General features: G+C 29.0%; 2 protein-coding genes and 1 pseudogene across 4 annotated transcripts; all 3 read left to right on the top strand.

Moving 5' to 3' along the window:
- Window positions 1-517: 517 nt before the first annotated feature.
- LOC140877371 (uncharacterized) lies at window positions 518-1,043 on the top strand (annotated as a pseudogene).
- A 7,924-nt stretch (window positions 1,044-8,967) lies between these two features.
- LOC140884329 (probable nucleoside diphosphate kinase 5) lies at window positions 8,968-11,904 on the top strand. Of its 3 annotated transcripts, XM_073291052.1 has the most exons (6): window positions 8,968-9,025; window positions 9,155-9,235; window positions 10,011-10,235; window positions 10,534-10,641; window positions 10,781-10,893; window positions 11,606-11,903. In XM_073291052.1, the coding sequence occupies exons 2-6, from the start codon at window positions 9,168-9,170 to the stop codon at window positions 11,632-11,634; spliced, it is 543 nt and encodes a 180-aa protein (XP_073147153.1). In that variant the 5' UTR covers window positions 8,968-9,025; window positions 9,155-9,167; the 3' UTR covers window positions 11,635-11,903. The 3 variants fall into 3 exon arrangements, with proteins under 3 accessions (XP_073147153.1, XP_073147152.1, XP_073147154.1); XM_073291051.1 differs by lacking the exon at window positions 8,968-9,025 and having other exon boundaries at window positions 9,096-9,235; XM_073291053.1 differs by lacking the exon at window positions 8,968-9,025 and having other exon boundaries at window positions 9,146-9,221; window positions 11,606-11,904.
- A 1,401-nt stretch (window positions 11,905-13,305) lies between these two features.
- LOC140877372 (RING-H2 finger protein ATL52-like) lies at window positions 13,306-13,884 on the top strand. Its single transcript, XM_073280906.1, has one exon. The coding sequence runs from the start codon at window positions 13,306-13,308 to the stop codon at window positions 13,882-13,884; it is 579 nt and encodes a 192-aa protein (XP_073137007.1).
- The last annotated feature ends 7,314 nt before the right edge of the window (window positions 13,885-21,198 follow it).

Below are 21,198 nucleotides of genomic sequence, written 5' to 3' on the forward strand. Positions count from 1 at the left end.
AAAGATCATGTGCAAGGTCTACAGTCAAGCCATTATCACAAACACGATGGGAAAGCCATGTTGAAAGCGTGAAGCCCATAAAAGACCAGACTTCAAAAATACGAGATGCTTTAATTGATTTGGCGAGCACTTTTAATTACTCAAAAATAAAGAATGAAGCTGAAGGCTTGGCATCATTTGACCTAGAGAATTTTGAGTTTCTGACTGGAATGATAAATTGATACAAGTTATTATATGAGATCAACATTGTCAGTAAGTTTCTCCAATCATAAAATATTGACATTGATGTTGCTATTAGACAGTTGAAGGGTATTATTTCTTTTCTCCAAGAGTTCAGAGAATCTGGATTTGATCAAGCCTTGGTTGAAGAGGAACATATTACAAGTGAAATGGGAATTGAACTTGTTTTCCAAAAAAATCGCATCATTCGAAGAAAGAGACAATTTGATTTGACCAACAGTGAAGAGATAGCCAAATCTCCTAAAGAATCTTTTCGAGTTAATTACTTTTATTTATAATTGATCAAGCTCTTTCTTCACTTCAAACTCGGTTTGAACAATTTAAAAAATAATAAACCTTTGGGTTTTTATTTAGTTTGGAAAAATTGAAGTCTATTGATGATGATGTTCTCTTGAGCTCATGTGTCAATCTTCAAAATTCTTTAACACATGAGGGAAACTCTGATGTTGATGGACCAGATTTATTTCTAGAACTAAAGTTGTTAACACACTCATTACCTGGTGAAGCAAAAAGAGCTATTGATGTGCTGAATTATTTGTAAAGAATGGATGGTTGTTATCCAAATGCCTATATTGCCTATCGAGTTTTGCTGACTATACCAGTTACAGTTGCGTCTGTCGAAAAAAGCTTTTTCAAATTGAAGTTGATCAAAACTTATATTCGATCAACAATGTCGCAAGAAAGACTAAATGGGTTAGCTATATATGTTGTCGATTGAGAAAACATTTATTGAGAAAATTGATTATGCAAACATAATCAATACTTTTGCTTCAAAAACTGCCAGACGAGCTATATTCAAGTAATTATGTATTGGTTTGGAACATGAATTTTTATTTTGTTTGGATTTTTTTGTTTTTCCAGTATTTGCTTATAATATATTATTTTTTATGATTTATTTTTTTTCTGAATTTTATTTCTAGAATTCATATTACAAACACTATTTTTTTTATATGAATATTTAGCTTCGAGGGAACCATTTTTGGTGCTCGCCTCAGGCCTCAAAATCTCAAGTTTGGCACTGTCGGGAAGTGTCTGAAAAAAATTGCACAATAAAATCCAACTTTACAATAGCATGGCTAGGAGGGGTATTTTTGTAAAAGAAGCACTACAATCCAACTTTTATCCATCATTTAAAAAACCTACCAAATAGGAAATATTTTTGTAAATGTGTAATAAATATACATACATACTCCATAATTTATCTTTATACTAATAATTCCATCACATGTACCAAGCGGAGCCATAGTAACTAGCAACCCCATGTGAATAACATATTATATTATATTATATATAATTAATGAAAAATGAACGCAATTTACATGTATAAAAGAGAATTTTTTTTTAATATGATTTTTCTATGTAAAATATAGAGTGAATTGAAGGTTTTAGTGGGGTTGTGGAAAATATCTAAAATGTGTGCCTAGGCATATCTAGGAACCGATGCACGGTTTCAAACCACGTATTTTCTTGCTAGGTGACGCTCCTGGAGATTACTATTATTTATATATAAAAAATTTAAAAAAAAATAAAATAAAGATACGATATACATTAGAAACTGAAAGAACGAAGAAACGCGGAAAACGGAGAAACAAAGCCTAAGTTGCTAGAAGGTCTTCAATCTTCATACTTCTTGTTGCTGGCTACCGCCTCTCTCGCCATCCTCGCCCTGCCAGTCATAGCTTCAAATCTTCCGGGTGAGTTGTGGGTCGTGAATCACAATTTAAGTCCAGCATTTAAAACTTTATGGTGATTTAATTCTAACATTAAAAAGTTGGATCCAGATCCTCTATTGTGGAGAGAGAAACAACACAAGATACTGTGCATTAAATAGTATTCTGTAATTCATATCACAGGATTAAATAAATAATTAATTAATTAATTACACACATGGAATATTAAAATCATGTCCATTTCAATGCACAGTATCCTATGTTGTTTCTCTCTCCACAGCAGAGGATCTTTTTCCTAAAAAGTTGTATGTTCTAATGTTAGATTTTTAGTTTTTTTGCTCAAATTTCAAATTTGTGTTTTTTAAGGACTAGGGTTTATATTTTTTTCTCTTGAATTTCAAATTTTATGTTAGACTAAATTTGGTTGGCTTGAATATTTGAATTAATTTCATATTTGTTTCATATGGATTATGATTGACATCAATCCCATAAAATTTCATATTTGAATATAGAATTTTTGTTAATCTAGTTTTCAATCTTTTTTGTTTTCACATTATATCTTGTATGTTATTTTTTGGCTTGAAGAAATATTTGTGAAGGAAAATAGCGGGTATTATTTCTTCTGAAGTGTATGATTCAATGCGAGAGATTGATAATCCTTTGAAGCGTAATTCTAAGGATAATGGATGAGAATTTGCGGACTTGGTGGATCCTAAAAATTTGGATAAGTTGAAATGTAAGTTGTGTAGTAAAATTACTAGTGGTGTAATTTATCGGATGAAAAAAAAATATTTCCCATATCAAGGGAAATGTTGCCCCGTGTCCGAAATCGTTGGACGAGATAAAGAAAGTGTAAGAATGTCATTAAAGAAGCAAAAACAAAAAAAAACAAAAGTAAGAATAAAGCTTTGTTGGGGTGAGAGAAGAAATTGTTCTTGAAGAATATGAGGAAGAATAAGTCTAAGGGACAAGAAGAAACCCACTTATTCTTGGCCCTATGGACCGATTTGCATCCACCATCGATCCCGATTCTTCATTGAGTGGGAAAATCGAAACAACAAAGAAATATAATTGAAGAAATTTGGAAGCAAAGAACACATAGTTTGCACAAATATTTATCTAGACTCGTGTATGAGTCCGATATTGCATTTCATGTCATTGATAACGATAGTTTCAAGAGGTTTGTCGAAGCGGATGGTCAATTTGGCCTTGGTTATCATCCTCCAACTCAATATCTATTAAGGGAGACCTTATTTAAGGAAGATGTAGATAGAACTAAAAAACTATTGAAAAAGCATGAAGAAGAATGAGTTTTGAATGGTTGCTCAATTTTGACCGATGCTTGGACCAACAGAGATAATAAGTATCATAAATTTGTGTGTCAATTGTAAGGAATTCACAATCTTCCTTTCTTCTAGAGAAGCATCGGATGAAGCACACACTGGGAATTTTATTTTTGAAAATGTGGATAATTGTATTGAAGAAGTTGAGCCACAATATGTGGTTTAAGTGGTAACAGATAATGCTTTAAATAATATGACAACGACAGATTTGTTGAAGGAGGCCACATATATTTTGGACTCCGTGTGCAACTCACACCGCAAATTTTATGCTTCAAGGAATTGAGAACCAACCTAGTTCAAAGGGGTGATTGAAAAGGCAAAAGGATTCACCATCTTTATTTATGCAAATCTCAAGAAATTGTCAATGATGAGAAAGTCCACCCAAAAAAAAAGACATTAATGTGAAGCCCAGAGTAACAAGATTTGCAACTGTTTTTCTAACTTTGCAAAGCTTGATGGAGAAGAAAATTGAATTGAGAACGATGGTTGCTAGTGAAGAATGGAATGTATGCAAACATTCAAAGAGTGTAAAGGGAAATATGACATATAATACCACTTTGAGTGCCTATTTTTGGAATGAGGTAAGTTTTTGCTTAAAGGATTTGCACCTTTAGTTAAGGTGCTTTGTATTGTTGATGGAGATAATAAACCATCTATAGGTTTTTTTTGTGTGGTGAATTACTTAGAGAGAGAGAGAGAGATGAGATTAAACTGGTATTCAAAAATCAAGAGCTTCACTATCGTCCGATCATTGATATTATTGATGGAAAAAGTCGTAATCGGCTTGATACTCCACTACATTTGACCACCTACCTCTTAAATCCTTATTACTCCTTCAATGACCGGAGCATAGGAATTGAAGAAGTGGTCACAGATGAATTTTTCACATGTATAGAATCATTCTTTCTCGATGATATTGATAGCCAAAGTGAGGTAGTAAATGTGGAGTTGTTGAAGTATATCAACAAAAAGGGTGGATTTGGAAGAGCATTGGTTAAGGCGGGATGCACAAAGAATGATGAGAAATATGGTCCGGGTAAGAACTAAGTCGGCACGCTCTGCTCTTGGAGCCGGTGACATTGACGTTGATTTAAAAAAATCGAAAACAACAAGGCTCTTAGTACATAATTTAACTAAAACCACTATATTTTATAAATAAACTCAAGAATATATTGTCTTTACAACTTCAAAATTTCCAAAAACAAAATAAAATTGTGGAAGCATCTTACAACTTAAAAATCAAAATAATAACCATAAAAACTTAAAAACTCTCTTCATCACCATCCTTCTTCGGTACCATCTGGGAGAAGTAAGTGGTAAGTGATATGATCATTACAGAGCAAGTGGAGACCGATCGAACACGTGAGATTTTAAAATATACATGCATATATTCTTGACATAATTTAAACTTGACTTTAAAACATAACATAATCTATAGACATATTTATATCATATCATATATATCATACATGACATAGCATGACGTAACATAACTTAACATAACGTGACATGTCATTGAAATTCATCTCCTTATTCGTGGCTCACTGATCAGTCTTCTATATGTAATCTCTTTAAGCGGTGAGGTTATAGATCGGTTATTATAACCCACCGCATCATGACCTTAACTTATCATAGTTCAGAAATTTTTTTTTCACTCAAAATTCAAATAATAACAGTGTCCTAAAAATATTTTTTAAAAAATGAATTCATGTCAAATCAAGATCAGAAAAGGACTTCATAAAATTTAAAAATATTATAAACAATCGAATTTTAAATCGTGCATATTCTTTTAAAACACAAAGTTCACTTATTGATTCTCTACATGCGCGATTGAATTACTTGAATTGGTGATGTACCTATCTTTCAAAAATTCGGTCAAGTTTCAGAAAGGTCGAAGACAGAGACATATCGAACTGTCGGATCGATATGAAATTTGGTCAGGTCACGCAATGAAGTTATCTAAATTACGAATGGTGAAGATTTGGTTTAGAGGAAGTTTGAATCCTCTTCTATACACTTAACAGAAGTTGTTTTTTTCTCGAGTAAAATCCTTAAAAGGATCATGTGCAGAGTTATAACCGTTGGATCGGGTTGAAATTTGAATATCATATTGATAACATCTTATGCTACAATCTTAACGGTGAAAATCGGATTATGATCTCATATGAATCAGAAATAAGTTCTAGACTAAGTACTGCATTTTCGAAATTGAAAAAAAATTCTATAGTGTTTCGCTGCTCTTCTCTCTTTCCTTACTCGAAATTTGAGTGAATTTGTGGTGTGATTTTTCTTAGGGTTTGAGGGTCTATATTTATAGACACCAATAGACAATAATAGTCAAATTCAACTAGGATACTTGAATAGAATTATATCTTCATAGTTTGATTCCTTCTTGAGTTGCACATAATTTAATGCGCCTGATCTTTTTATCTCGAAAAATATTCTATCTTGATATAACTATCTCAAAAATCCTTCTATCTTAATATTCTTTCCCAAAAATTCATTCAAAAATCCTTATATCTTACTTTATTTTGTATTTCTATTGTTTTTTTGTTTGTTTCTGAATTGACAAATTGTTATTTATTTATTTATTTATTTTAATTGAATGGTGGTATCTTTATGGAAATTGTGTACCTAGATTACAATTTTATAATAATTTCATACAAAAACATAAGACATAAAAATTATATTTTATAGTAAAAATCATGAATATCACAAGGTATTTAGGCTAAAAATATCGCCTTAGCCCAATCTAGGCGACTAGCTAGGTAATGGGTCACCGTCCGTCGCCCGCCTAACGCTTTTTAGAACATTGGTTGTGGTTATTAATAGTAATTATGAAATAAAATATTAACAGTGTCTTCAAAAGTAACTTTTATAATAGTCCTATATTTTATAAATAGATAAATACTAATAACCGAGCACACATCTACATGTATAATATAATATATTTACATATTTCTTTTGAAATTTTCAATTTAATTTATATATTATAATAAATATGTTATAAGTTTAGTAAGATATTGTTTATATACATATGAAACTTTAGCATCTCTACAAAATTAAATATGTTTAGGAATTAATTTGAAATGTTACTAAGTATATTAACATAATATAGTATATTAATGGAACAAAAATATAATATATTAGAGTGTTATTCACACTCCAAAATATATTAATAATACTCTACTTTACCTAATTCATTTATATTGAAAAAATATACCCTCATAATATCATTTCTTGTAAAATATATTTTGATTTACCTTAAAAAAAACTCAATATATAATAGGTTTTGTTGTTAACTACTAAAATTTAAATAATTTTAAAAAAAATTCACATATTTAGTTGTATATAAATAAAATATTAATAATAAAAAATTTTATTCTCATATTAAAATTTAATCATATTTATAATTTATCTAAAATTTTAGTATGATATACAAATATTAATCAATTATTTTCAAAAAAAAAATATTGGATGTGAAAATATTGATTTAATAAAAACTTTATTAAAGTTTGGTATAAATATCTTAAAATTTAAGACTAAAATTAAGATTTTTATGCTATTTTATATATTTTTTTAATATATCTTTCCATGATTAACAACATAATTTTTATGATACAAAGATATTATTCGAACTCAATTAATATTATATAGATAAACACTAAATATTATAATTTGTGTTTATTTTGTCTTTGTTTTTGAAAAATTCTAATAGTAATTATAAATTTAATAAATACATTTTTATATATTTTATAAGATATTATAATTAATTAAAAAATTTAAAATTGAATTTACAATAAAAATTTAAGGAGATATGACCCAAAAAAATTAAAATTATAGGAATGAAATAAATATCATTGTTTATAAAATTGGACAAAAAATAAAGATCATAATAAGAAGAGGGATTTTTAAAAATGGCCTCCTACAAATATCCATAATGAAATTTGGCCTTAATTTAAGTTAATTTTGTAAACTAGCCTTTAATTGTCAAGTTACAAATTAATCCTTTAGACCATTTTCACATTAACATACAAATATATTACTATAATTATATATGAAGTTACTACATATTTTATTAGACAAGTTTTGTTTCACTTATATATATATATATATATATATATATATATATATATATATATATATATATTAATTTAGTTACCAATTAATCCTTTAGACCATTTTCACATTAACATACAAATATATTACTATTATTATATATATATATATATATATATATATATTAATTTAGTTACCAATTAATCCTTTAGACCATTTTCACATTAACATACAAATATATTACTATTATTATATATGAAATTACTACATATTTTATTAGACAACTTTTGTTTCACTTATATATATATTAACTTTTTGCTTTTGTATTTATATTCGAATTTATTTTTTCGATATTTAATTTATATTGATATATATTAATTTTTTGCTTTTGTATTTATATTTGAATTTATTTTTTCGATATTTAATTTATATTGATAATAAAACATTAATGAAATTATAACATCTTATTGAATTAGTTAAATTTTTAACTTGTTTTATTACAAATTAAATATAGTAAAAAAAAAAATACAAATTTAATATGTAATACATATCTTGAAAATAATAATTATTATTATTATAATAATAGTCATTATTATTATATGAGTCGTATATAAGTTAATAGATCAAAATATACACTGTATATACATTACACTTCCTTATTTATTATTACCGACTTTTTATTATAATTAATAATATTATTATCTTAATTTTCTCTTATTTCTAAGATTATGGATTTGATTATTATTAATACTAGAAAAAAATGCACACGTTTTGCGTGTGTAAAATAAAAGTTTTTTACTTTTTTATATGTATTTTTTAAAAAAATAAATAATAAAATGAATGAAAGATTTTTTGTGGGTAGTTATTAATAAAAAAGGATAATCATGAAATTATGAGATTTTGGTGTCCTCAAAGTTGTTACTCTAATAGTCACTCTTTAATATAATAGTGTAGTCTTATTGAATTAGTTAAAATTTTAACTTGTTTTATTACAAATTAAATATAGTAAAAAAAAAAAAGACAAATTTAATATGTAATACATATCTTGAAAATAATAATTATAATAATAATAATAATAATAGTCATTATTATTATATGAGTCATATATAAGTTAATAGATCAAAATATACAATGTATATACATTACACTTCCTTATTTATTATTACCGACTTTTTGTTATAATTAATAATATTATCATCTTAATTTCCTCTTATTTCTCAGATTATGGATTTGATTATTATTAATACTAGGAAAAAATGCACACGCTTTGCTTGTGTAAAATAAAAGTTTTTTATTTTTTTATATTATGTTTTAAAAAAATAAAGAATAAAATGAATGGAAGATTTTTTGTGAGTAGTTAATAATAGAAAAGGATAATCATGAAATTATGAGATTTTGGTGTCCTCAATGTGGTTACTCTAATAGTCACATCTTTAGTATAATAGTGTAGAATATAAAAATATTATTATTAATTTGCTCTTATCATTTAATATTATACGTTATTTAGCATTTTAATTATTTTGGAAAGTTATTCTAATTTCATTAAATTATACTAATTTATTGAGATTACTTCATAGAAAGAAAGGATATTTTAGTATTAACTAAATAACTTATTTTAGGAATTGAAATGAATTGGAAATGAATTTACTAAAAATGAAACCAATCAAGGATAAAATGTAGGCGCCAACCAGGCCAGGGTTCTTCAGAGAGAAGGTATTTAATTCCCCGTCTGCAGCCATGAAAATCTCTCTGATTCTAGCTTCTTCTTCTTCTTTTTTTTTTTTTTTCTTTTTTTGGGTTCTAATTAATAAATATCTGTTATTTTGTGTTTTCTATTTCCAGTTTGGCCCTTCAAATGGCCGATTTGAGCTCTGCTTTCTTTGTTGAATGTGTTATTGTATGCCTCTTGGTATGTCCTTACAGGTTAGCAAACTTGTTTAATCACTCTTTCTTGCTGATTTGTAGTTCATGGTCACGTCTTTATGAATGATTCTTCTTTGACTTGGAGTTTGATTCATTTTTGGAGTTGAAGCACCTACTTGCTAGTTCGATGAAGCACCTAAATTTTGGGGGCAATTTGGGTTTTGGTGCTCGTTATGATTTGCTTAGTATTTTACGGCTGTTGGATTTTGATATCGTGCTTCTTGGCACTTGGAATAGTACACTTTTTAAGGGCTTGGCAAAGTAGTTGCATTTGCATTTGCAATTGCAAAATCTTGAGACATTCCATTGGCCAAATCATGTACACTTTTGGGTTTAGGTTTTGATCCAAGGACTTTCAAATCAACAATACGATTCAGCAAATTCCAATCGGAAAATTGAGTAAAAATTTGGTTGGATGGATGTGATTGAACACTACATAAAAAGAATCGCACCAATGCGTATTTGACCGGTGTCTCATAAAAATTTGTATGTTTTTACCCGTTTGAAATTTGATGACTTAGTACTTGTCATGCATCTCCTTTTATGGCAACCTCTTCTAGCGGATGAAAAAAAAATTCCATGGTGCAGCTGTAGTGCTCCAAGTGTCTTAATTACTACTGGCATAAAAATTTCTGGGATTGGTTGGTTAAATATCTGGATTAGGAAAAAAATGTTTTCTGTTTGTTGGTAACATTTATTTTTTTTCATTTTTATCAGTTCAAAATTTTCACTTTATGCTATTTTCTTCTATGATCTTGTTTATCCTCCAACATAGATTATCAGCTGCTATGGACACTTCAGAAGAGAAGACACTGGCAATGATAAAACCAGATGGAGTTTCTGGTAACTATACTGATGTTATTAAGAAAACCATTTTAGAGTCTGGTTTCAATATCACCCAGGAGATGCTGCTTCAGCTCAATGAGGATATGGTAAAAAGTTTTTACGAGGAGCATGCTGCAAAGAGCTTTTTCTCAAGCCTTGTACATTACATGACAAGGTATATATCTTTTCTTTGTCTTCACTTTGATATCTCTTGTTATAGTTGACTACTTCGTTGGAAATTTTAAATTAATGCATAATGAGCAATTGATGCTGGTACCGCTAGATTAAATGGCTTGGAGAGTTGGAGTTGGCATGTTACCATGTGATTCATATGAGTAAATTAATGAATAATCTTCTGATTGGTTACAATGCATGTTAATTTTAAAGCTCAATATGTTAGGATTTTATTTCTCTTCCTCTTTACATCTTTGTATGTGTGAGTTACTAATACGTACGTAGCCTTTATTAACCAGTGGTCCTGTGCTGATAATGGTTTTAGAAAAGACAAATGCTGTAGCTGATTGGCGTTCTATGATTGGACCTACAGATGCAAACAAAGCTAAGGTGACTCATCCAAAAAGGTGTGTTTTATGTGCTTTTGTTATCTCTCTCCTTTTTATATGATGGCAGACAACTACGAAATCATGAATACTTGACATGGCTTGTGCTTTTAGCTCTAGATATCCTGTTTTACTAATCGTCTTTCCTTTTCATTTCCAGTATTAGAGCCTTATGCGGGCTTGATTCTCAAACAAATTGTGTTCATGGTTCGGATTCACCTAAATCTGCTGCCAGGGAGATAACGTTTTTCTTTGAGAGATCATCATCTTCAGGTCAAATTTCATTCTCGTTCAAAATAAAATGAATATGCGTGAAATGTGTGCCCATATCTTCCTGATGATTTAAGTATTTTAATTCTTGCACGGATGTTCCCGGATGGATCTCATGCTTCCGAGCAATCTATACGCATCCACTGAGACGTTATTTAACATTCGATGATGATGGTACTGTTAATTATTTACTCAAGGGTGGGGAAGATGTTCTATTCTGGTTCATGGTTGTTTGCGAAATCTACACATTATCCACCGAGATATATGGTTCATCCATAGAAGTTAATTTGTTATTGTTGATTGTTTCTCTTTTATCCAGTTAGATGACATTACACTTCTAACAGATCTTCTGTTAAGGTATCATTAAGGATTATATCCTTTAAGTAATTGAAGATAAAAGACTTTAGTTGTAGCTTCATGTTTTTGTCCCTCTATACGGTATCATGATTGCAGTGTGTCTTTCAACGTTAATTGAACATATATACCTTACAATCATTTCACTTCATACTCTGAATTGTGAAATCAAAGTGTTTCTTCAACATTTTGTGCAATTGTGATTTATGTGAAGTTGACTCTACATGATACATATATGTATAATCTTGAGGTATCCTTTTAGAAATACTTGTGAAGGCAAAAGGACTCGACCAATTTGTTTGTCGAAATTATAGGTCTTTTCCCCCTATTTTAATCAACTCCACATTTCTTTTGGTTGTAGGGTGTGATACAATGCACGATGAGTTGTAAATTTGATGAGGATTATCGGCCGACTTTGTTTAACAAATTATTGAGACGGAGGCTCTAAGCCTCTAAGGATCCTTGTATACAACTTTAGGATAATACTTTTAAGTTAGCATCTTATTAACCGTACCTCGATAATCATTGTGCGTCTTACCGAGTTTCTGTTGGGATCACGGCCGGCCGGAGTTATTAGCGCTTTATTATGTGTTGTATAAATAACATAAATTGTATTTGTATTTGTATTTGCTCAACCAAGGGTCAGAATTATCTTCAAGATTCATTGAAACTGGGAACTAGTCAACGATAGCTTAGAGGGGTAGATTTTTTATTTTTTATTTTTTATTTAAAAAAAGTAACGTAATTATACACTTTTTTTTTGGATAAAAATTTTACACTATATTATGTATTTAATAGCTCAAAATATAATGGGAAAGTTTCTTACAGGCAAAAATAGAGAAACTCAATGTATAGAGATACTTGTTTTGTGTTGTTTTTTTTTGTTTCAATAAATCCATTTTTCATATAAAAGCCTAATAACAGATGAAAATTTAAGTTTCTTAAGCTCGATTTCTATTTTTTTTATTTTCTTAAAATAACTTTTTTTTAAATAAAAAACAAAATTCTTCAATTCTATTTTTAATAATATTATCGCATATGTAAATGTATTGCGTGTGTCATTAAAACATGATGATTATTTATTATATAAATATATTATATTATTTCTGACGTATTTAAATCTGAAAATAAAATTGAAATACGAGAAAGAGAAATAGAGAAAATCATACACAAGATTTTTTAGATTATTTTCTTGTTTTTCGAAAGATAATTTAGATATTTTGTTTTTGGCTTTATCAAATCAATTTTACTAAATGGTGCTCTTGTTTAAAGACAGAAAGATGTTTAAATTTTTAGATATCTATCACATCTAATAAAAAATATGAAAAAAAAAAATCATTAATTTAAAAATTGAAAAACTTAGGTGTGCAAATGAATCCTAATAATGATTGTAGTTTTTCATGATGGTCAGTTTCAGGCAGGAAAGCCGATGTATCCCTATCGGTTTAATCTATGCTGGCAGACAGCCACTGCCTGATCTGCCAGCGTCAACGGCCCGGATCATTATGGTGAGAGCCTGGACCAAGATTTCCGCCGATGCTTCCGACTAGCCTGCATTCACCAAGGTTGTTGTCGCTGCTGAGAATCGTCCTCTGTTAGACCTGATCGTGGAGCAGGTCGACTAGGGACGTGTGACACGATCAGCCAGCGGTGTGCATGCGGTTTATGCACAATTGCATCTGATCTGAGCCACTCCGATGGAGGAGCTAGCGTTGCGACAAAGTATTCAAATTTTCAGTGACTTGTATAACGGAGAATCCCAAAAGCAGAGCAAATCATGATGAATATCATACATATATATAACGTAATATTTATATTATAGTATTTACATTGTCTAAAAGAATAGAAAAGTTTTAGTTATTTGATCTAAAAATTGACATAGTGGTTGCCACCATCAGAAAAAGCATATCATTCAATATTAATCTGTCTTGGTAAATATCACCAATGTGCATCGGTTTTAACATCCCTATGCAAATCTATCAAAAAAGGACAGCTAATTAACCACAAGAACATACAGTTTAATATCTGTTGTAATTAAACATTTTAATCCATTTAATTATCATGTCCTCAATCTTCAACCCTTCGCGTTGGGACCCTAGACTCATCGGTTTAGTTGGCGCAATCTGCGGTTTCTTGATCCTGTTTCGTTGCTATGAGGTTCTGTGCAGATCAAACCGTGTAATAAGAAGAACAGGGACGGGAAGTTCGAATCGAATGAGGCGTATAAATGAACAAGTTGATGAACTATCTTCCCAGTATCACAGCAGAGGATTGAGCTCCTATACAATGGATTCACTCCCCATCACTCAGATAAAAAAAACTTCCACCACCGGAGAAGAACAGAATCAGGGCGACGTGGTAGAGTGTGCGGTTTGTTTGGGTGAATTTGAAGAAGATGAATGGGTGAAGCATTTGCCAGTTTGCTCCCATGTCTTCCATGTTTCGTGTATCGATACCTGGTTTCAGACTCATTCGAGCTGTCCTCTTTGTAGGTCGTTTGTCGATAATTTCACGGAGTCGACTAGGCGGCTTCCCGTGTCGAGGGATTTGTTTCTTGAAACGCTGGATCGGGAGGATTTTCATAGACGACAAAGATCGCAAGACTTCCAAGATTTTCAGTTTCAAATACTGCATGAATGATGTTTAACGTGGTAGAGAGGGTGCATGAGAAAAGTAGAAAAAAGTAGTTTTTTGTAACAATTACTAGAATTGTTTTTGTAAACTGATTACTTTCTCTAGTGATTATTTGTCTTTGAGGCACCGCACAAGTACTCGTTACTTGTGTATAATTATCTCTAAGTATTGTTTAGTTTAAATTTTTATTTACGTTTGAAATTTTCGCTATATATTACCTTAGATGTTGACAACACCAGAGACAACACATATTTACAATTATAGATATTGCAATCCTATCAGAAGGTAAAACTCTCTTAAACCCCATTAATCATTTTCATCATATAAAAAAATTTTACTACACACAAAACAAAAATTAAAAAGATTATTCTAAAAATTACTTTAAAACAAAGATTACTTTAAAAAGTATTCAATATTTTTTTAAAAAAATTCATCAATAGTAGATTTTTTTGACATTATTTAATTTAAATATTGTGTATTTACAAAAAAAAAAAAAAATTTAATCTTTGACTCTTCAATTTCTGTTCATCCACCTCTACCATAACCAAAACTCTCGAATTACAAGATGTAGGGATGTAAATGAGCCGAGCCGAGCCGAACAGTATCAGGCTCGGGCTCGGCTCGTTTGACAGAAATAAGGGCTCGAGCTTGATCCGAGCTTTTATCATAAGGCTCGGGCCGGGCTTGGCTCGTTTAGTATATATAAAAGCTCGGGCTCGGCTTGAGCTCGGCTCAGGTTCGGCTCGTTTATCATATTAAACGAGCCTGGATCGAGTTCGGCTCGTTTTCAGGTTCTTTAGTGAGCTCATTTTTTGGCTCGTTAAGCAAGGCTTGTTAAGAAAGCTCATGCTCGTTAAGTGAGCTCGTTAAGTAGGCTTGTTAATGAGCTCGCTTTCTGGCTCGTTTTCTGGCTCGTCAGACATATAACAGAGCTCGAGTTTGATTTTTTTTTATTATAATTTTCGATCAAATTGACTATAATTTGATTTATAAGCTTACCATGATCTAAAACTTAAACCTCCAACATAGGCCAATTCGAAAAATCCACCAATTTCATTTATCAAAGTTTTCGATATTTATGAATTTACAACATCGTTACTAACTGGTCAAGTCATGATATATCTTGAAATCTCAGAATTTATTATAGATCAAATTCTAGATGCAAATTTCAACCACAATCCTTTGACTGCTTTCAATCTGTATAAGTTCAATGTGCACTATCCTATGCTATATAGTACACAATTGTATTCATCATTCCAAAAATTTCATCACACGATCAAATAATTAATAAACTCAAAATTCAAGCTTTGTTATTCTTTATATCTTTCAAATAAAATGTGAAGCTCCCAACTAAAAATCCTAGACTCAAGTTTCGAGCACTTACCCTTGAAGAAAATCAACACTGTCAATGCTTATTTCACAAGTATATAAAACTTTATTGTGTGGCTTAATTATTAAAATATATATATTTTAGATTTCAAAAAAATGTATATTTATTTTAAAATTTTTTTTAAAAAACAACCACACTATTATTTTTTATAATGAGATATAAGCATTACTTGTGATACAATCTGTCCGTATATGAAATTTTTTATTAATGATATTTATATAAATTTATTAAAATATTGTGCATACATACATATATTGAGTTAACAAGTTTTAACTCAAAAAATTTAATTTAGATAATTTCACAACTTTTTTTAACTAAAATTTTTTAATATCATTCATCTATCGCATATAGTTCTAATTCTCGTAAGACATTTTAAATAAAATTGTTATTTCACTTCTTTAAAAATGTATTGATTGAATTATCATTCATTAGTAATATTGCACATATAAATATTTTATTTATTGTGTTTTTAAGAGAATTTTAATACAATGATTTTAAAGTTAAAATAAAAAAATACAAATTGTGGCTACATCCTATATATTGTAAATTAATCTTTATTTCAACAAAGTATTATGTTCTAATTATGTCATTAGCATTAATATTAATATTTTTTATTTGTCCACTCAAACTCAAACTAGATAAAGCCACATAAATTAAATGAACATATTTGTAAGCCTCCAAAACGAGCCAAACCCAAGCTGGAGCTCGCGAGCCTCCTAAACGAGCCGAGCTAGCAAGCCTCTTAAACGAGCCGAGCCCAAGCTCGAGCTCGGGCTCCCGAGCCTATTAACAAGCATGTTCGCGAGCTCACGAGCCGAACATACTTAAGCTCAAGTTCGGCTCGTGAAAATTGTCGAGCTCAAAATCAAGTTCGGGCTCAATTCGATAAGCTTACCGAACGAACTCGAAAAAGCTTTCTACCGAGCCGAGCTCCGAATAGCTCGTAAACCATTCAGTTAGTTTATGTTAGATGCATGCTGGATGACTTCGATTTATGTGCAGTCTTCCATTTAAATAGTCTCATTAATCATGCCAAAAATTTTCATTACATAGTACATACAAAACAACAAAAAAATTTTGGCTATCTATCTATACATAAAAGCGAAAAAAGTCGGTTAAATATACAATATGTAAATTTCTTCATCGATTGTGACGAAACTAAATTTCCACACTTTGGTTTGCGATTATCACCTTTATAATAATAACTATTAAATCATTTATGTTATGAAAATTTATATCATGAACATATTTGTACTTAATTTATGAATTCAACGAGTTCATCATTTTGGAAATGTTTTTTTAAAAATATAACAATAACATGAAAATCAATGTGAAAAATTAGCAAATATGTATAAACGAAAACTACAGTCGGAAATAAGAATGATTTTAGTTTTTCAAAGTGAAATATTATTTATTCATTTTTTATCAGGGAAAAATTGAATAATATTATTGTATAAAATAATTTTTCCAAAAAACTGTGAAATTTAGGGACGATATAAAATAACGGAGTTATTGTGGCATACATTTAAATTTCATTGGCAAATCGTAACGAAAACTTTAAATCCAATGAATATCGATCACCTTTCAACTGTATAAGTAATATTATGAGAAAATATTAGCTTATCATATTAATTCAACAGCTCACGATCTAGGATATTTTCTTGAAATCTGACACAAAATTTTGATGACTACGTTTTGAATTAAATTATGTGAAAGAAGCAAAAATACTGGAAATAATATTTAGATATTTTTAGCAACGAATCAAAAGAAAAAAAAATATCTACATTTGTTTTGGAGATTTCGGAACTTATAATATGCTGAAGAAAATAATCCCAATTAGAAAACGGATTCATCGAAATATAATAAAATTTCTCTCGAACATGTGAATAAAATAAAATAAATAAATTTTTAAAAGCAATAAGAAAAAAAGAAGTTATCCAAAAAAATTCTACACACTTATTGCTATATACCATTTTCTAAAATAAATGTTATAATGAATTTGAAAAAAATATATATGTATTTTTTAAAATAAAAATCATATTTTTTCGATTTTTTTAAGATTCAACATGTCATGGTGCATTTTTGGTACATTGAATGTCCGATATTGATATTATTATTACATATTTTAATAAAAATGTCTGTAAAAAAATTTATATCAACAAAGACATTATCATTTACATCATACATAATGATGATCAATAAAAGTCACAGTCAATCAATGTTCCATGTAGAATTCTTTTGAAGAACCCGGTTTTCATGGTCAGCTATATTCAAATTTACGAATTACAAGGGTCCGAAAATTTTGGAAGTCTGAGATGTTAAAATATGCAATAGTGATAACAACTAGAAGATTAAATTCAACGACAAGTGTTATGTTAATTAAATCTTTCAAAATTTCAAAATTAATTTTTGTTTTCTAACGGAATATAATGAATTTAGTTTATTTATATTTTAAATATTTATTCAAACATTCATACGTACTCACTAATTTTATAACTAATTACCCTAAAGAGTGTGATACTAGTTACAAGTAATCACCACAATTGACATAAAGATAATAATAATCACTAATTTCATAACTAATTACACGAAAGAGTGTGATACTAGTTACAAGTAATCACCACAATTGACATAAAGATAATAATAATCACGACAATTTTTGTAGGCCAATGAGTTCATCTATACATACGTATAGGCTCCTAAAGCTACCTCTTGTTCGTCGAGTTACGTAATCATTTCCGTATAGTATTTTTTTTAATCATATTCCAGTCAAAGAATTGGGAAGTCCATTTTTGACTTATTTGGTCATTTGAATGAATGAATAATAATCAAATCTTGCTTTGGTCACATAATCATTTCCGTCCGAGACTTTGCCAGCGGAAACGTTCCCAGTATTAATCTTCAACGCTTCAATTATCTCATGACATGACAGCTAATTTTTTACTCTATTGGACAAAATTAAATTTACTTGTTTGTGCTCGTAAATTTCAAATTTTTATGCTAAGGTAGTGTTTGGGAGAGCTTCTAGGAAGCATTTATCAGCTTTTTGTTAATAAAATTTAACAAAATTTCAAAATTTTTTAATGAAAAGCTGATAAATACTTCTTAAAAGCTCTTTCAAACATTGCCTAATATTATTATATATTATCACTGACAAGTATAATGCCCAAAATCTCGAGAACCAAACTTCTGATTTCAGCTCATCAGTACGTTTATCAACGAACAAATATTGTAATACAATTCTGTTTATCTTTTTATATCAACTGTCAAGTGTTAGGATCAACCAACTATAATAGTACTTGAGCTAAAGCTATTTCTATTTTTTTCTCTATGTGGCAACACATAACATTGACCTCATCCTAAGCGACTGGTGAACATGATGGGATGCACGCACTTGAATGCCAATTATGGTTTGATTTGTTAGACCCATGGAGAAGGATGTCTTATTGCTAGTGATATCAATCTTTGTATCAGTCTTGTCATTCTTTGTATGTAAATTGTCTAAAGTATATATCAATATTGTTCATTAAATTTTAGTATTTTTTTTTTACAGTTCATTTAATCAACCAAATCATACAATGTAGTGTCAAACGTCATCAATTGACACATCAGAGCTTCATAGTAAGTTGCTTATCTCAATTCTTCTCTCACTCATATACATTCAACACAACAACACGCGAGCTCGCAATTTCATCCTAATTTATTCTTCTCTATTTGAGGTTATAATTTTGAAATAAAGGTAATTACAATTTCTTTTCTCTTTTTTGTCCGGAATTATATGGCGGTCAAACAAACTAATAAAGAGAGTTTTTTTAAATAAAAGAAAAATTTAATAAAGAGAGTTATGCGCTCTACCCTTGAATTTATAAGAAAAGTTGCATTAATCGCACAATTTTTTTACCCTTTTTCAGTCCACTAGATTTGTAATTCCAATAAAAGTCACATGCTCTAACTTCTTCTTCCTCTTCTTTTTTAAAAAATAAACATGTTGTTACTTCTACGTAACTTGAACAGGTCAAAACAATATATATTGTAGGCTTTAACTGGGGAAATTCTAATATAATATATATTTACAAAAATCATGACTTAATAAAGTGGAATTTCAACTTTAATGCCTTCCATTATTGTTTGTTATATAATAACATCGACATAAATAATTTTTTTATTAGATACAGCTCATAAATCAGCTTAAACAATTAGTGAAAGAAACCTAAAATTGTCTGTTTTCTGTGGCTTTACAGTGAAATAGAATCAGTCGACGTTTACAATATTATTTATTTAGATACAAATTAAAATGGAAATAAAAAAGAAAATGAAAAAAAAAAATATTGTCCCATACTTATAGGAATATGAGAATTAATGGGCTCCTGAGTCCTGAGTAATTAGGATAGAAAAATATCGTTAGTTTGAAATAATCCTTATTTATCAGAGAGTTTGAAAAATGACTTTGGTCAACGAAATTTTTTGATTTATGACCTTTTTTAAAAAAAAATTTGCAAAATGACCTTCAAATACAAAGGAAATGCAAAAACAAAACAAAGAAAAAAATTGAGAAGGTTATATTTCCAAATCATGGTCAAACAAGGGTTATTTAGTTAAATAAATTCGCAATAATATACAATATAATATATATACATGACTGGCAACAAAATTTTAAAACAATATTATTTTGCCTATACTTTTTTTTTATTTTCTAGTTAAAAAATTGAAATTATAAAAATATTATAATTTTTTATCTACAGGGAAATATTATTCATTTATTGGTCCACCCGATTTTAAAATTATAGTTATGCTAATTTAAATATATATATTTGCTGAAAATAAATATCCGATATTTGTGTTTTAACCAACTTTTAATTTTTATTTTACGAGCATGATGAAAATTTTCGCTGCTCGGAGTCCCGAGTCAATGTAATTGAATGGTTCCATTTGCCAAATTAATTATTTAAATTAAATGTGGAGTAATTAAACTTAATGAACACAACCTTTACCAAGTCTTTGTCATATTAAATGGTATTCGTGGATCTGCATTCATTTTTCTAGGCCAAAATTTAATTAGTTTTTTAGATTTGTGTTATATAGTGGGAATTTAATTAGAAGTTTATTTTAAACCGAATAGATTAATTTAAATTTCAAAGCTACATTTTTCCATAAAAAATACTTGCATCGGGAGAACGTATCATGTGTGATTAAATTTTTTTTTTGAGTTAGGAGAGAGAATTGTTACAATTGAGTTTTAAACCTGAGACCTCGTCTTAAATTTAAGACCTTGAACGAAGTTTTCATGTATGAGATGATAAGATACATAATATAATTATGATAAATAATATACTTACATAATGATGAGCGGCACTAATTTTTTATAGAACTTGAGTCAAGTAAATCATAATAAGAATGAGTGAATGACTAATCAATCAATTACTTATACTCCACATCAAACGATGTCAAATATGTTATGTAAGTCATCTATTATGTATTTTTTTGTCATGAAAGTTTTAGTTTTCATATTAAAAATTATCTTAATTAAAAAGATCAAATAAGTTTTAAATAATATATAATCAACAAATCAGTCTTACGAGTCTTTTTTTTAGATTAATCTTATATCCAACCCGAATCATGAAAACTTATTGCTTTTAATTTACATGAAAAAAATTATTATTTTTCACTACATATATGAAGCAAATCGACCCGTCTCATTGATATATATATAGGTCCATGAAACTATCTCATATCATATTATTATGTGTCTAATAAATGTAATTATTTAAACAGAAAAATTAAATTCAATGAATTATATTTCAATATTTAATTTAGCTGTAAATTATTTAAAGCATTTGCATTGTAGCTCTTATAATGGAAGTAAGGATATTAGACAAATCAAAGAAAATATAACGTGACAACAAATTAGGTTACTAAGAGGAACTAGCACC

Source organism: Henckelia pumila, chromosome 2, assembly GCF_033568475.1.
Source record: "Henckelia pumila isolate YLH828 chromosome 2, ASM3356847v2, whole genome shotgun sequence".
In the NCBI taxonomy this organism is placed as follows: Eukaryota; Viridiplantae; Streptophyta; class Magnoliopsida; order Lamiales; family Gesneriaceae; genus Henckelia; species Henckelia pumila.

Excerpts from the sequence above, each read along its gene's own strand:
- LOC140884329 (XM_073291052.1), top strand. The coding sequence starts at position 9,168 with ATGGCCGATTTGAGCTCTGCTTTCTTTGTTGAATGTGTTATTGTATGC. Across the intron at positions 9,236-10,010 it reads CTCTTGGTATGTCCTTACAG|ATTATCAGCTGCTATGGACA; the intron begins GTTAGCAAACTT and ends CCTCCAACATAG. Across the intron at positions 10,236-10,533 it reads CTTGTACATTACATGACAAG|TGGTCCTGTGCTGATAATGG; the intron begins GTATATATCTTT and ends TTTATTAACCAG.
- LOC140877372 (XM_073280906.1), top strand. The coding sequence starts at position 13,306 with ATGTCCTCAATCTTCAACCCTTCGCGTTGGGACCCTAGACTCATCGGT.